General features: G+C 44.4%; 1 protein-coding gene across 1 annotated transcript in view; it reads left to right on the plus strand.

The window, feature by feature from the left end:
- MTMR6 (myotubularin related protein 6) overlaps positions 1-17,524 on the plus strand; it is a 90,620-nt gene that overhangs the window by 28,055 nt on the left and 45,041 nt on the right. Inside the window, exons 6-10 of the mRNA XM_066583465.1 lie at positions 1,414-1,548; positions 1,917-2,049; positions 4,322-4,431; positions 14,032-14,157; positions 15,617-15,666. Coding sequence (XP_066439562.1) covers positions 1,414-1,548; positions 1,917-2,049; positions 4,322-4,431; positions 14,032-14,157; positions 15,617-15,666 — 554 coding nt within the window. The remainder of the gene's footprint in view (positions 1-1,413; positions 1,549-1,916; positions 2,050-4,321; positions 4,432-14,031; positions 14,158-15,616; positions 15,667-17,524) is intronic.

A 17,524-nucleotide genomic window follows, 5' to 3' on the forward strand; every position in this document is an offset into this window, starting at 1 on the left:
CGATTTCAGCACCTAGTGGAATATATGCCATGACGAACTGCTGCAGTTCTGAAGGCCAACAGAGGTCCAACATGCTACTACATGGGGGTCTCTAATAAAGGGACCATTCAGTGTACTTACTTAAGTGTACTTATTCACCTGTACTGTGTTTAAGGAGCCCTACGAAGTTGAATATCACACAATGCAAAAGATTTCACTGGGCAAAAAGGTTCTCCATACAGAGCGGGCGTCAGCTGTTTATTACAGCTGACACCCGCAGGCAATAGCTGCAATCAGCCGTACGACCAATTGCGGCTATTAACCCTTTAAATGCCGCTGTCAATCCTGACAGCGGCATTTAAATCCCCCCCCCCCGCGGTGAGATCTGGGGAGCCATGCAGGTGTAATGGCTGCCAGGGGCCTTCTGAAAGGCCCCAGGCCTGCCTTGAGAGACTGCCTACAAGCCATCCCCGTGGGGTGGCTTGATAGGCTGCCTGTCATAATGCATTACGTCATACTGCATTCTATTATACTGCAGTAGCGATCAACGCATCGCATAAAAGAAAAGTTAAAAAAAAGATCAATAAAGTTTATTAATTGTAAAAAAAAAATAAAAAAGTTATAAAAGTTTAAATTACCCCCTTTTTGCCATATCTATAATAAAAAAAATCAAAATCATAAAAGAAAAATACATATTTGGTATCGCCGTAACGTAGTCCAAAAAATAAAGAGCACCAAAAATGCACTTTTTCAGTTACCCTGAACACGCAATAAAAAGCGATCAAAAAGTTGGATGTATTCCGAATTGGTACTAAAAGAAACTACAGGACATCTCACAAAAAATAAGCCATCACTGGACTACGTCAACGGAAAAATAAATTATTGCGCGCAGAAGATGGCGGCAGAAAATAATTAAAAAAATAAATAAATTTGAAAAAAAAGTAGTACAGTAAGAAAATCCTATTCAAGTTTGGTATTGTAGTAATCGTACTGACCCATAGAATAAGGTTATCATGTCGTTTTTGTTGCAGAAACAAAATGCACTGAAAGATGGCGGAAAGTTGTTGTTTTTTTTGTTTTTTTCCTTTTACTCCACTTAGTTTTTCAGTACATTATATGGTACTTTAAATAGCACCATTGAAAAATATAACTCGTCCCGCAAAAAACAAGCCCTCATACAGCGATGTCGATGGATAAATGAATGAGTTACGATTTTTTTAAAGGGGGGGAGGAAAAAACAAAAATGGGGGAAAAAGGGGTCCGCGTCATTAAGGGGTTAAGAGAAGTGAACAGTAAGTGCAGTGGTACAGTAGTATCTCAAAATAGCTTTTCAGAACGGAATTCAATCATGCGGAATGATCAATTGTCTCCAGTGGAAATGTGTATACTGTGACTTGTTGCAGTAATCGAAACACTTGTTTTCCTTCTGTTCAGGTGGCCATTTGCAGGTGCAGTCAGCCCTTGTCTGGTTTTAGTGCAAGGTGCCTGGAAGATGAGCATATGCTGCAGTCCGTTAGTAAAGCCAATCCTGAATGGCGGTCCATGTACGTTATGGATACCAGACCAAAGGTAAGTGCAAGAATTCTCCAGGGTCACTATTGTGTATATCAGGGGTGTCCGACCTGTGGCCTGCGGGCTGCATGTGAGCAAGGATGGCTATGAATGCGCCCAAAAGGGGAGGGGGCAGTGCTGGCTTAATCTGGAGGAGACGAGGCCGCAGGTGGTACCTGGCAATGGCAGGTGACGAGGCAGCAGGTGGCACTTCACATGGGAAGGGGGGGGGGGGTGTATGGAGGACAATAGGTGGGGGGGCATCGTTACTATTTGTGTATTTAATGTGCAGCCCAAGGCAACTCTTTTCTTCCAATGTTGCCCAGAGATGCCAAGAGGTGTATCATGTGATGTATTTAATGAGAACCTGTTTTGTCACTTTGTAGTTGAATGCCATGGCAAACAGAGCGGCAGGCAAAGGCTACGAGAACGCAGACAATTACTCTAACATTAAGTTCCAGTTTGTCGGGATTGAGAATATTCACGTTATGAGGTCAAGTCTGCAGAAGCTTGTGGAAGGTACCAGATGCAGTTTGTTCTATACTAATGTATTTCTACTGCAGCATTATGTAACTGGTCAGATTGTCGTGGAAATCACAGAGTTATTAACCACTTCAGAAACAGAAGCTCTTACTCCTTTTACACAACACTTACAATGGTATAAAATCAGAAAGGAGTGATGCTCGCTGGACGAATCCCTGACAACTTCTGTGCTGAAACTTCCCTGCTGGTCCCTATCTACCGCTTCTAGCCATGATGTGTCCACATTTGACCGCTGAAGTCAATCTGCAGATGCAGCAGTGACATGCCAACACCAATGAGACTAACATTGTGGCCATTGATCGGCTGCAGCAGTCAAATATCATGTTGACATGCCATCGATGGAGCGACAGACCAGGAAATTGTCAGCACAGGAACGGTAGGGATCGGTAAGGTCAGTTCTACTCCGTTTGTTATTTTATACCATTGTAAGCAGGTTTAAAAAAAAAAATTCATGAGGTTGGAAAATCCTTCTAAGGGGTATTTCTAGCTAGTGGTGTTTACAGCACACAGTTAGGATACCCCCCGCTGAGCATGAGAAAGAAGGGATCATCGGAGCTTCACTTTGCACGTGAAATACAATGTCAACTGCAACCCAACCCCATGAAAGTCAAAGGGTCTGTGGGCGGTCTCTGTGTGGGGATGCCAATTCAAACCCTCTCCACCATCACCACCACCCATATTTTAGTGATGGCTCATCCTTACAATAAGTAAAACCCTTGAAGAATACCTGTGACTAATTTTAGCTGTTTCTCTTCTTTACGATTGCTGCAAATGTACTTTTATTTCACATTGTCTATATGCAGCACATACAAACTATTATATTTGTTCTGCTCTATATTTGCTCTGTCACTTCTCCTGATATGTCTTAGCAAATTCTTTTGTTCTCCATGAAATAACAGTGCTGCTAGAGCATCTATTCTTATAACTTTGCTATGTGCCGTTCCTCTGTTATTCCTCCTGGACATGTATGAATAAATTTGCAACTTGCCCAATCAGCGCTGAGAGTATCAGACAATGTAAAGGCACACCCTATTTACAAGGGCAATGGTAATGCCTAGTTGTCCAATTTATCCATGCATTTCCAGGTGGAATAACAGAGGGATTGCACAACGCAGAGGAAAGATGCTGCAGAATTGTAATTTCATGGGGAGTACAAATATTTTCTGAAACACACATTTCAGAAGAGCTGCTAAATCCTCTTTAAGGAGCATCATAGTATCTTGAGGGAAGAGGGGAGCTCCCGTAAAGGCGTTATCCAAGCAGCGTACAGCAGGGATCAGAGCAGAAGCGCTGCTCCGACCTGTGTAGCAAATGCCACTCATTATGAGCGCTGGCCGCTATACAGGGGTCGAAAGAGCACTTCCACTCTGACCCAAGTGTATCCTGGTGGGCGCTGCCTGGATAACCCATTTAATGTATGAGATATATCTGATCATAGTGAAAAAGTTGAAAATGACTGTATGTTTCTTTTTATCCACTAGATGGCAGTATGCATCTCTGTTAGCTATCTATGTTGATAAGACTAGTGCATGCAGTAGGTGGAAGTAGTAAATAAACTGGCCAAGTAAATAGGGTTAATTTCATATAATGTATATCTACTTTAAAATTTAAGGGTCCTTTTACATGGACCAATTCATTGTTGGAATGAACAGACAAGCGCACAAATCATTTAAGTGAATGATTATCATTCATTTTCACACAATTCAGCAATTACTTGAAGGGGAAATCTCTTAGTTGTGTTACAAAGTGACAGCATGAACCATATATTGAGCTCTGAGCACCTTTTCATAGTTCTTTTTATAGCTATAGGAGCACATAACTATTTAGAGGCGTACTGCACTGCTTATTACGTACGTATTCTTCACAAAGTCTGTTAAATGGTCGGACATTGAGTTGCAGGAATACTACTCTCTAATAGGTGGCGCTGTAGAGGCTTTGTTCCATTTTCTCATTTGCATATTAAAGTTTGAAGCACACATAGACGAGAGATGCGCTTAATTGGGGTGCATGCTACTCAGGCGGGCTGTTCATTAGGGTGTTGGGTAACTTTATACTTATCTTGTGCTGATCGTGAGTTGCCTATAGTCACAATTCTGGAGGTCACCTATAGAAGTAGTTTACTACCCAGCTCCTTTTTTCACATTACACAATGGACTCCTTGCCCAGTGGTGACCTTTCTGTTCCCCTGACATAATATCCCTGGTATATATTCACACATCTTTATATTATTCTCTTTTTTTTATCACAGTTTGTGGATCAAAAAACTTATCTGTAAATGACTTTTTAAGTGGCCTAGAAAACTGCGGATGGCTGCGCCACATCAAAGCCGTGCTGGATGCTTCTGTCTGGTTGGCAAAGGTAGGAGAAGTTTGTATTCTACAGATTGGAGGACATTGCTTGGTGGCAGCAGAGGTTTGATCTCAATAGGGTGTGATCACTGCACAATAGACTCTTGTGCATCCTTCTAGTCATCTCTTCTTGCTATCAGTGAGTGCCAATGGTCATTATTTAGGTTCAGGGTCTCATACATCTGCAACAATCACATTTTCAGGACCAGTTTTTCAGCCTCTGAAAGTAAACAAGAATCTTTCCATTCAATGACAGCAAGCAGAAGGCTTAAAAATGGAGAGGAATGGAAACAGAAAATATATTAGAAAGTTTTATAACTTTTCCTTACATAGTTATTAAGTCCCATAAACCTGGAACTCCCCCCTGTCTGTGACGGCATCTGTAGTCCTGTGTGTACTGCAGGGGCTCGTTATCTCTGCACCATACATGTGGGAAGAATTTGCCTTTGTAGGCAGAAATAATGGCTCTCTTTTGCTGGAGGACAGAGGATGATCCTTTGACTAACTCCCACACATTAATGTTCCCAGTGTCCTAGTTGTCAGCCTGTTAGTCCTCCTCTCGCTCAGTCTTGCTTAAGGTGGCCATACACTTTCAATCGCCTTTTGTCGAACGCCAGCCGTTCCTCCCAGCCCCCCTGTACCCATGCACGTTCAGCACCGCCAAGTCTGATGTGTTCTCAGTAGGTCGAAGGAATAAGCCGCTGCCATACTTCTCTGGCGGCAGCTTAGCTACCATGAAAACTAAAGACTCTGCATCCCTGACGCCTACAGAATGTATATTGGCCAAACAGCCAATACACATCAGATCTTTGGAGTGAAGGGAGGAGTTTTATCACCTGCCATCCATCCCACTCTGCCATTGCCTGCGAATTCACGATTTCCCAGGACCTGTTTTTGGTTTTCCAAGATGCCTGTCACAATCTTCCACCCGTGTAATGCAAACTGTGCATTGGTAATGTGTTGAGGCTAGAGATAATGAGCGAACGTACTCGGATAAGCACTACTCGTCCGAGTAATGTGCTTTATCCGAGTATCTCTCCGCTCGTCCTGAAAGATTCGGGGCGCTCCGCTGCTGACAGGTGAGTCGCAGCGGGGAGCGGGGCAGAGCGGGCGGGAGAGAAGGAGAGAAAGATCTCCCCTCCGTTCCTCCCTGCTCTCCCCTGCAGCTCCCCGCTCCGCAGCGCGTCCCGAATCTTTCAGGACGAGCGGAGAGGTACTCGGATAAAGCACATTACTCGGACGAGTAGTGCTTATCCGAGTACGTTCGCTCATCTCTAGTTGAGGCCCATTTACACGTAACGATTATCGCTCAAAATTTGTTCAAAACAAACAAATTTGAGCAATAATCATTTTAGTGTAAATGCAAAGAAATTGCTCACTATCTGATTGTGGCTGTTTAACGGTGACTTTTATCAGCGAACAAATAATTGTTGTACCGCTGGCCTATCAGTGCGTGTAAACGCTCAGCGCTTTACGTAGAAGGTGAAGCCCTGAGCGAGAAGCTAGTGATGTCTTTCAGTCTAAACGCTCTGCACAAGCGCTGGAGACCTTAGCAGTGACGTCGGCACTCGTGCTTTCATTTAAATGACCATGTAAAAGGGCCATTAGACTACCAGTGCACTACACCTGCTCTCTGATTGGCCAGCATTTCTTATGTGATTTAGTGTTGGCCGGTCAGAGAGCAGCGTCGAGTGCCTTGAAGTAATGATGCACAATGTGTTTTAGGTAGTTAAAAGATTGCAGTGGCCATCTTCGAAACCGGGACCTGAGAATTGGTGAGTTAGAGGGACAACGAAGCAGAGGATGAATGGCAGGTAATAGAACACTCCACCATCTCTGGTCCATGGACAAAATTTCTTTCTGGGATTAAAGGGTCAATGTAAGTCTAGTGTATTTGGCCACTTTTGCATACTGCTACATAGGCCTCTTTTTAAAAATACAACCTACCACACCCCTTTATCTTTGCAGGGGGAACCCTAGCTAAAGGTGTCAATTAGAAATATTTGGCTGAACCCATTAACTTCAGGGGTCACCTGATACCAAATGTCAAGAGAAAGAAGGGTCCCACAGGAGATAACGCAACGCCAGAGAGGTCTGGCAGCAGCTGATTACCCTCTTCCCATGGAAAACACATGCAATGACTGTGATTGGTTCATTGAGCGCCGCAGTGATTGACTGAGCTGCGGTGCTCAGGAACCAATCAGGGCAATCGCTTGCTGGAGGCGGGGTTTACAAACCTTATTACCAACAAGCGATCTTCTGTCAGCGCGGAGAATTGCAAGGAAGCCTGCCGGAACTGTGGAGACCAGCGGGAGAGACCTAGATAGTGCTTGTTAGGTAAGTATAAGACATCCCCTGAAAATAAGACCCTGTGCCTCTTTTAGGGAAACAATTAATTAATATAAGACAGGCTCTTATTTTGAGTGAAAAACTGTATGTGCATGGAGGAATTGTTAGAAATAGCTGTTGGTTGAATGAGGATATTTGGCCACTATAGCTCAAAATAACATAGAAACTCTGCTTCCTGAGCCAATTCATACCCACAGGTCCAGTGCTCTTCATAGGATGGAGCCATGTGGGCAACACCTACATAAAGTCACAACAGCCCTGCTCCAATCAGCTGCAAAGCAGCATCTGAATGCCCGCCCCTCTGTTGCATGTAGTAACTAGCAGTGTCACCATGTCCCTGTTACTAGAGAAGTGCAATGTCGGTATTGGAAGGAAAACCCTAAGTGGCAGGCACTTCAGGCCTAACTATCAGTAGTCAAACAAAAAGTAATTGAATGCAAGTATATTACTAGATTGATGCACACAGCGGCTACTAGATGAGCAGGAGTGTGAACCGTGAGTGTCCACTTAGACACATTCCTTAATTTTTCTTTTAAATTGACAGGAACTATTTAAGTTATTTCAGAGGTTTTGATCGTGAAGGAACAAGAGACTCCGCTCAGCCATGTGTTTAGTTTGCTCCTACTTACATCTTCTGCCTCTCTTAGCCTGTATAGGTTCTATAGCCTGTGCACTGATTTTCAAGGAGAAACCAAAAAAAAATAATGACCTCCTTCATTTTAGTGACCGGCAGGCCTGATGGCACCCAGACCCCGACCCAACAAAACCTCTTACAAATCATGTCCAACTCTATCATTCTATGATTCTATCAGGTCTGGGATGATATAGTGAATACAGCACTGAGCAGGGGGTTGGACCAGATGGCCCTAAACATCCCTTCCAGCTCTACCATTCTATGATTCTGTATTATGGTGCTACATCTGTTTCTGGGAGGCAGCTTGCTGAACCAGAAATCTCCCCTACTACCTTGTCTACAGTGGACACCAATGAAGTTAAAGGGGTTTCCGGGGCTGACCTATCCTCAATATGAGTCAATCGCTGATTGGTGGGGATCCACGCTGATCAGTTAATTGAAGAGATCAGTGCTCGGGTGAGCACCACAGCCTCTTCTCAGGCCAATGACATTTGTCACATGACCTGAGAGTAGAGTATTGTCCTTAGCGAATATCTGCCCGCTCGGAAGAAAAGATTTGGGTGCCGTGAGCGGTGAGTTGTGGGGGTGAGCAGCGGGGGGGGGGGGGGGGGGGTTGGGGTTGGGGGGGAGAGGGAGAGAGATCTCCCCTCCGTTCCTCCCCGCCGCTCCCTGCCACCCGCCGGCACCCGAATCTTTTCTTCTGAGCGGGCACGTACTCGCTAAGGACAATGCTTGCTCGAGTAATTGCCCTTAGCGAGTATGCTCGCTCATCTCTACCTCTGTCCAATTCAAGTGAATGGGAATGAGCTGCTATATCAGGCACTGTGCCTGGTGAGGACTGTACTGACACTAGTACTCACCCAAGTGCCGCTGTAACTTCAATCAGTTGATCAGTGGAGATCCCAGTGTGGGGGATGGACTCCCAGAAAACCTCTTTAAGGGAACATTCACACATAGCAGATTTTGGTGTGGACCCAGAGCATAATCTATGCCGTGCATTTGGGTGCAGATCCGCACCCACTGTGGTTATTTTGTACTTTTATTGCTCCCCTTAGTTAAGCGCCAACTCCTTTCACTACTACAAGTGCACATAGAGGGAAAAAAAGAAGTTGAAGGATGCTAGAAGTTTGATTGTTTCTAGAGCCAGCAGATCTCTGTGCAGACTGAAGGAGACACAGGTTATTTTCCCCCTCACTTTTAGGTTTGTTTTTTCTCTTAATATGCAGATTAACATTTTACGAAAACCCCTTGAGCCTGTATAAAAAAAACATGAAAAAAAGAAAAACCTGTGTCGCATTGCTGTACAGGGATTGGACAGTGCAGTCACATCAATGGCTCTGCTGTGCCTCCTGCCTATTTAATGCATGGAAATGATGGAGACCCATGACAGAGGTAGAAGAAGAACTTTGCTGAGAAGTATATTCTCATTAGCGGTTTTAGTAAATGTCGCTTATCAGGCTTTTATAATGCAATGAAAATTTTCCATTGATATGTCAGAACCTGACAATTAAAAAGTGATGAGCGGCGCTACATAGACGCTACTTATCTTTTCCTCCAGGAGTAGTCAGTCATAGATCATTTCCTTCTGACAAGTAGTGATTTTTCTTTAAAGGGAAAGTGTGACAGGTGAACTGACTAGACTGAGCTGTCTTACTCTAAAGCGTGGCAGTGTTTCACGGAAAACATGGTTTTAATAAGTGTCAGGCTAAGGGAGAAGTGTCTGCAGAGCGGCTCCCCTCTGGCTTCTCCATGCCCAGCTCCACTTCTTTCACAGATCCCTCCCTTTACAGAAATTGAGACCGGTCATTCAAGCTGAGATAGTAAAACATAGTTCAGTGGAGTAAGGACACCTGGTGCTAGTTCCCCTTTCCTGTGGTTAGAGCAACAAGATGATGGAGACTGGTTCCCTTTAAGAACAGGGTTGTCACCAGCTGCAGCATCAAGTAGCTGCAAAACACTTGAATACAAATCTCTGATTATTTCATACCAATTAATTAAAGGGGTATTCCAGGCTTTTACTATTGATGACTTATGCTCAGGAGAGGTCATCAATATTTGATCTGCAGGGGTCTGCTGCTCAGGATCCATGTCGATTGGCTAATCCTCCGGCTCCTCTGCACTGTTATCAGTGGTCAAGGTGGAAAGCGTCATAGACTGCTTCACTGCCATTGAAATTAATGAGAGTGAGGCCTCCTATTATACTTCTGGGTCCTCATTGCAGTCAGGGCCAAACATGTAATAGGAGGCATCGCCCCCATCAATTTCAATAGGAGTGAAGTGATCTATTACACTTCCAGGTCCGACCCCAATGACTGTCTGGCCCGATGCACTGACCGTAGGCTGGAGGATTAACGCTTTGCAATCCAATTTTGGATTCAGGATTTCCTAGGAGGTTTTCTCTTTCTGCCATAATACAATGGCGCCATCTGTTGGCTAGAGCCAGTACTGCGGTATGGGACATTCTGGAAAGGCCCCTGACAACAGAGCGACCAGTAATGTAGAGAAAGAATACCCTGCCGGATGTCTTCCGGCATTAGAGCTGTGCAGCCTTCAATCCGAATGTTTTTAGATGTCAGACAGGTTCTGTGGCAGCTGAATTGTATATTACAGGGGATTCTATACCCTTCCTGTAAATTTAAGAATAGCCAAGTCACCATGACCTGTATAAACATGCTCATCATTTTATATAGTCATGTAAATCTTTAGTGACTTCTAATATTCTTATTGTCCAGCTTTAAACTAGGGATGGCTTTTCCTCAGGGTAGGTCCTCAATAGTAAATATATGTGTGTTCACCACCCAGAACTCTGCCAATTCGCTGTTCTCTGAGTTGGTGTGCTTGTGCCCTAAGTTGCTTTCTCCAGGAAGCAGACAGCTCCATTCTCACTGCAGTGGCCAAACTTATATTACAGGCAGAGCTCCCTTTGAAGTGAATGAGAATTTTGCCTGTAATACCAAGCCTGGCCACTGCAGTGGAAATGGAGCTGTGTACTTCCTACACAAATCAGCTCTGTGCATGAGTGGCCAAAGGATAAAAAAGAGGGGGTGGCGCAATTGTTAGGATAGGTCTTTAATAGTTGATCGGCTATGGTCCACTTCTCGGGACCCCTGCAGATCAGCGCTGCTACACAAAAGGTACGGAGCGGAAGCTGCTGCTCCAACCCCTGATTAGTGGCCGATGCTTGTAACTGCAGGCGCAGCTCCTATTGATTTTAATGAGATCCCAGCCAGGTGCCGGCCACTACGGAGGGGTTGGAGCCGCAGCTTCCACTCCATACCTCTGTGTGTTGCAGCATTGCCAGCGGCCTCATCAGTTGATTGGCAGTGGTTCCGAGCAGTGGACTCCAGACGATCAACTATTGATGACCTATTTATCTAAAAAAAAAAACAAAACCTTTAACAGCAGGGTATATGTTATGTCATATGTAATACATATGATGCATTAGAAAATGATGCCAAGCATACAATAATTAATGTTGATCAGATACCTGTAATATCATTTCTAAGCACCGATGTTCTCTATTGCATCACCCTGTGGTCATTAAATCCCCGTATGACATGGAAAATTCTACTGCTGTCACCGGTATTGCTGAGAACGCCTGGAAGTAATAAACCATGACCCATCCAGTGAGCATTGTGTGCCTGTCAGATGAAGAGGTATCTGCGGCTGTAATGGGAAATGAGGCGGATTCCAGCTCTCCCCTGCCAGGCGGAGTAACCAGGGATTTACAGCACTCTTTAGTATGGATACTGAGGGAGGAATGTGATGGCTGCTTACTGGTGTCAGGCCGGAGCTGCGCTCATCCCTGCCCGGAATCACAATGAGGGAAGGAATCCAAGAGCTCGCCTGCCAACCTCAAGAAACCCGCCTGCTACCCAGATATCTAGAATAAGAAGCCAAGCTGAGAACGGCAAGAGGAACAGAGAGAAAAGGTCACAGGACCAAACCCTGTATATAGGACTTGGGAAGTTACTGTTCTCCGTATACAATATATATAGTTACTGCCGTATATATATATATATATATATATATATATATATATATATATATATATATATATATATATATATTCATGTTTCCCCGAAAATAAGACAGTGTCTTATGGTGAAAATATGTTTTTATTCGAAGCAATACTTGTTACACACGATGTGGTTCATTCCATTAGCAGACCATGTAATTAACATACTATAACTACTAGTCACAGCTCAATGAAAAGGTCCTCAGGCAAGGATGGTCTTAACAGTGGTAGGGTTAACTAATTTGCCTATGTTTGGGTCAATACAGGCATGTCACCATGAGCAACTATTACTACTGAGCTGACTTCTCTGTGCTGTGCTCCTTGGTCAGCTCGGAAATGGTTAGGTTGCTTCTTTTTTCTGAGGAATCAAAATGAATATTTATAACTCAACTATAGTTCAAAAACATAGGATCGTTCCAAACGGATCCATAAATTGGGGTGGGTATAGAGGGGTTGGAGGGGCGGGGCGGGGTGGGGGGTCGGGTAGGTTAGGGCGTCAAGATGGGGAGGAAAAGGAAGGAAGAGAAAGAAGGAGAAGAAAAAGAAAGGGTCTCGTTTCGTGGAAGCCTCTAAAGGAGTCCCATTCTTCAGTCAAGCTGGCACTACTCCATTTTCGGTCCACAGGTCGAATCCGTTAGAGCTACGGAAGGAGATCCATACCTCCCACGTGGCATAGTACGCTATCCATTTGTCGTTATGTGCCTAATTTCGTCTAAGGCCATTGCCCAGTTCAAGCGTGTCGGTGTCGTCCTGGTTTTCCATAATCTGGGGATCACGGTCCGTATGGCTAGAAGGAAAAACCTAAGGATATCTTTTCTGTTAGCGGAAATGGTTCCTGGCAGGATTGACAGGAGCGCCATCTCCGCTGTGGAGGTTAAGGATTTTCTTTTCAAGGTATTGTATATGTCTTCTATTTCTGACCAGAGTCTAGAAATACCCGGGCAGGACCACCAGATGTGTACAAACGTACCCAGCCTATTCAGGCATCTCCAGCAGGTTGAGGAGGTACCAGGGTATATTTTGGCCAGTAGTGTCGGGGTACGGTACCATCTCATGATAAGTTTGTAATTTATCTTGTGGTGTCTGCGACCGACATCTTGTGAGTCAGAACAACCCCTTTAGCCCAATCTTCCTCTAACAGGGGCTGACCTAGCTCACCCTCCCAGGCTCCGCGGACTCCTCGTTCCGGGCCCAGAGTCCCCCTGGCCCACCTGTATGCTGTAGACCTTGGTGATTTCTCCCCTTGGTTCTCGGGGATTAGCACATAGTTCCTCGAAGGGAGTAGCTGGGATGGACAGCTCTGCAATTGAGCCTTGTGTTTTTATGTAATGGCATAATTGTAGGTATTGGAACCATGCACCCGTCTCCGGCCCCCCATCTCCTGTGAGCGCATCTAGGGTCTTAATTCCATTTTCTTGAAGACAGTCGTGTATCCTTGGGATGGGAGCCCCAAGGTTGACTAGGAACGTCATTCCCCAGTCTCCCGCAGGGAAGTCTGGGTTGCCGACCAGGGGAGTCCAAAGACAGTGTCTTATATTCATTTTTGTTCAAAAGGTTTAACTTTTTTACATGTATAGCTGCCTGGACACTATTTAAATTGACTTTTTAAATTAACTGTTAGCAGGGCTTAATTTTGGAGTAGGGCTTATATTTCAAGCATCCTCAAAAAGCCTGAAAAATCATTTTGCATCCTCAAAAATTCTGCAAAATCATGCTATGTCTTATTTTCAGGGTATGACTTATTTTCAGGGAAGCAGGGTACTTATTGTAACATTATTCTCACTCCTCAAGATGGACATCACAATCACTGAGGGACACTTATGCATGAAACCATTCTCAAGAATAGAAAACTATCAGAAATATGCAAAACATGTAGTAGTTCTAGGTGGTTCATACTTGGTTTTAACCCCTTAGTGACTAAGCCTGTTTGCGCTTTAATGACCAACTCATTTTTCAGTCTTTCATCGTCTCATTCCAGGAGCCATAACTTTTTTAATTTCTCTGTCGACCTAGCCACCTGAGTCCTCTCTACCTATTGTGACCTGTGGTTGTCGCTGTGAATAAAGTAACTACTGCAGCCAAACTTTAAAAAATTAAGGGGCCAAGTCATTTTTCATGAATTTAAAAAAAAAAAAAAAAAATCTTTGATAGAAAAACACAGAAAAGCTAAAAAAAAATCTGAAGAAATTCTTCTCACACGTATGAGCAAATATGACTGGACAAATCACTCAGATCGTCGTCCGTTCAACACAATGTAAAATTTCAGCCATCCATTATATTACCATTCCTTTTTATTTTCTGCTTTAACTGGACTAGCTTGTTCTATGACTTACCACTAAGAGGTACAAACGGATAGCAGATAGGAAGTCTTGGTGCTTCCATGACTCTTGGGTTGATTCTCTGCACCCTTGTTTTCTAATATTGTAGGACTTTTGGAATGGGGACCCCATGACAGGTTCTTGCCATTAAAATAAGGTATACAGCCAATCAGGATTGGACCCCTCTTTCCAGGGGACCCATTAGTTGCTTCTATGGTATATAAGCCCTTAAGTGTTTTTAATAAGTGAGCTTATCCTTTTATTCAGAGCCATGCATTTCTCTGTATTTAGGCTATACATGACGAGAAGACCAGCGTGCTAGTGCATTGCTCTGACGGCTGGGACCGCACATCGCAAGTCTGTTCACTAGGATCCTTATTGCTTGATTCATTTTACAGAACCATCAAAGGATTCATGGTAAGTCCAGCGCCACCCAATATATCTCCTCTGGGACTTCATAGAATATTCCATGTAGAATAAGGGTCAAGAATCGTAAAAGAATAAAGAAGCTATCTCCACCCGACTCTAGACCAACCTTCCTCTTCTGTATGGCCAAGTACTTCAGAATTTTTCAGTGACTTGAGCATAAAATTAGCCATGCACATAAGATTGCCATTGGTCAACATTTAGCCATCTCCCTACTAACATGCACGCTTGACCTATAGTAGGGTAGAGAGAGAGGATAAAGGATCGACATGTTGAAACCCAGCATGCCACTTCCCCTCACGTCTGCCATTGGGGTCAGTCAGGAGCACCCCATACTTGTTAGATCCTACTGACATTAACCCTTTGCAATCCAATTTTGGATTCAGGTTTTCCTAGGGGGCTTTCTCTTCCTGCCATTATACAATGGCGCCATCTGCTGGCTAGAGCCAGTACTGCAGACATGCTGGGGAGGCTCCCTGACAATAGAGCAGCCAGTAATTTACAGTAAGAATACCCTGCTGTACGTCTTCCAACATCAGAGCTGTACAGCCTTTCATCAGAATGTCTTTAGACGTCAGACAGTGGATTGGAAAGGGTTAAAGGATGGCCTCACTAAAAGACGTTCTCCCCATGCAGAGGATAAGTGATAACTAGCTAAATAATGGGCTTTCTGACTGCTGTGAAAGCTGCCAATCACAAGAATGGGGTCCACGCATGTACTCAAATTAACGAAGCGAGGGTCGTCCAGGTGTATCACTACTCCATTCATTTCAGTGGGACTGCTGGAGATAGCCGAGTCCAAGCGTTCAGCTATACCCTGCAGTCCCACTCAAATTGATGGAGTAGCGGTACACATGCTCCACAACGGTCTCTTTAGGACTCCTGTTCTTGTAAACTGCGATGGTCCCGTTGTTGGACCCCCAACAATGTGGATAGGGAATAACTTTTTTTAGTGGGACTTTCTCTTTAAAATGGTTGTCTCAATACACAACCTCCTGTCCAAATTCAGTCTTGGGGGTCATTGGCCAATCAGCCTAGAGCCTACTTACAGCACTAACTGCAAACAGATGAGTTTGTCAGGGGGAGTCACAACCAAAGGGGAAATGAAGTATTACATGTTGGCCATTAATATGAAACCATCCTCCTTGTAATAAAATGATGGCTGACACTTGACAGAACAGCAGCCCCTCGTACAGCAGTTGGCCCTCTTTATGATGTCCATGTACCCTTGTAGGGTATACGGACCATTTTGTCTTCATGAGACAACCCCTTTAATGTAATGTGTATGGGCAGCTACGGAGTTAATATAAATCTTCTGTTTCGTGATTTTAGTCCTAAGTTCTCCCAGTATTTACCCAATAAACTGTTTCTAGCATTCATGATTCTGTTAGTGACATCTCCGCAGGACTGGTCTGAACTCTATCGATTAAAAACTTCCCCTTTTTTCCAGGTTTTAATTGAGAAAGACTGGATATCATTTGGACACAAGTTCGCAGACCGGTGAGCATTGGCTGTTGACTGGTTCGTTCATGATGATCTATTTTCGTGTATTGAAAAGTTCTGCCACTTTCTAATATAGTTTGTGCTTCACTTTCTAACAGTTTTCAAGACTTCTGGTTGCTGCCCGTAAATGGGAAACTTTCTTGCTTGCATCCAGAGGCTAAAAGCCTAATCGACACGCAGCTCATTTACAGTAACAACCATGTGGATGGGATCTATGACTCCCTGTACCCGCACCTATGAGCCCCATAACGAGGCTCAAAGGTGATGACAGGTGCCCTTTAAGGCTGCAGCATGTCAATTTTAGGCCTCTTTCACGTGGGCGACAGCGATATCGCTGCGAGAAAAAAGCAGCAATATCACAGCTGTGTTTTGTGCGCTATATCGTTGCGTTTTCTTGTGGCCATATCGCGATTTTCTGTCGCTACAATGTTGGAGTTCTCTTTTGCTTGGATTTTTGGAGTTGCTTGAAATATAAGTCCTGGTTGCAGTAAAAAAAAAAGACACAATACCTCACCTAAGAGATGCTGTCCGGCTCCGCCGCACGTCTCCTCTGCAGTTCTGCAGACTTGCTTGTAGTTTTTAGCAAGCGTTTCCTAGTTTGGAGGTTCAAAATCCGCGCCTCCAGGAAGCGCTGGCTCTGATTAGTTCTCGAGCGCCATGGCTCAGCCAATCACTGTAGTGCTGGATAAACTAATCCCAGCCTTTGCGTTGAATGGCTGTTATTGGTTCATCAAGTGCTGTCTCTGATTGGCTGAGCCGCGGCGCCCAAGAACCAATCAGAGCCAGCGCTTCCTGGAGACGGGGATTTTGAACCTCTGACAAGAAGCGCTGAGTGAAAACTACAAGCAAGTCTGCCAAAATTGCAGAGGAGACGTGCGGCAGAGCCAGATAGCATCTCTTAGCTGAGGTATTGTGTTTTTGTTTTTTATTTTAATGTAGCCAGGGCTTATTTTGGGGGACTCTGCAGGATTTCCTACCGTAAGTGTTGCATTGTACTGCACGAAAACCGCGTCTGCGTACGATGTGGTGCAAGAGAAAGAAAGGCTTCATAGGGAAACATGGGCTACAAAACATAGCAAATGACGGCAATATGCAGCAACCCTCAATTTTATTATTTTTTCTCGCAATGTAGCAGCCTACAAAACAAAGAACTCATTGGAGAGCATGGACTTCACATGCATGCGATTTGTAGCACTATCACATCGCAAGAAAAGCGCGTGATTTTGTCACCCCTGTGTGAAAGCGGCCTAAGCAGCAGATTTGGTGCAGCAACTTTGCAGATTTCTGTCATAGATTTCAATGGAGAGGCTGAAATCCATACCAGAATCCGCAGCGAATCACACGCAGTAGCTGTGCATTTGTGGAGCAGCAGACTTTCCACACAGAATATGTGCAAACCGCAGATAATCCACAGCAAAATATGGCACATATCCACAACAGCAAGCACAGATTTTTAAGGGAAAGTTTAAATGCGGCGGAAATAATGCAGATTGTCCACAGTGGAAATTCGGCAACATGTCAAAATCCGATTTTGATTTGGAATCGACGGCGTACCCGCAGTTGATTTCAGAAGATGCAGCTCTCCCCTCTAAAGTCTTCGGCTGTCGGCACACTCCTTCACCCGGTGGCCTGTACTGAGTGCAGCCCTGCTGGTTGGTGAAGGAGTGCACAGACAGCTGAAGACTTTGGAGGTGAGCGCTGCATCTCATGAAATCAGCTGCAGCAACATTTTGAAACAGTGTAACCATACCCTAAAGCAGATTTTACGCAAATACTGCAGGTTGTGACGAATACCCCAAAAGAAGTGATTTGATGCACTTTGAGTGGTTGTCTGCTTTGGACAATAACTTTTTGC

The sequence above is a fragment of the Eleutherodactylus coqui genome, chromosome 1, assembly GCF_035609145.1.
Source record: "Eleutherodactylus coqui strain aEleCoq1 chromosome 1, aEleCoq1.hap1, whole genome shotgun sequence".
NCBI lineage: Eukaryota > Metazoa > Chordata > Amphibia > Anura > Eleutherodactylidae > Eleutherodactylus > Eleutherodactylus coqui.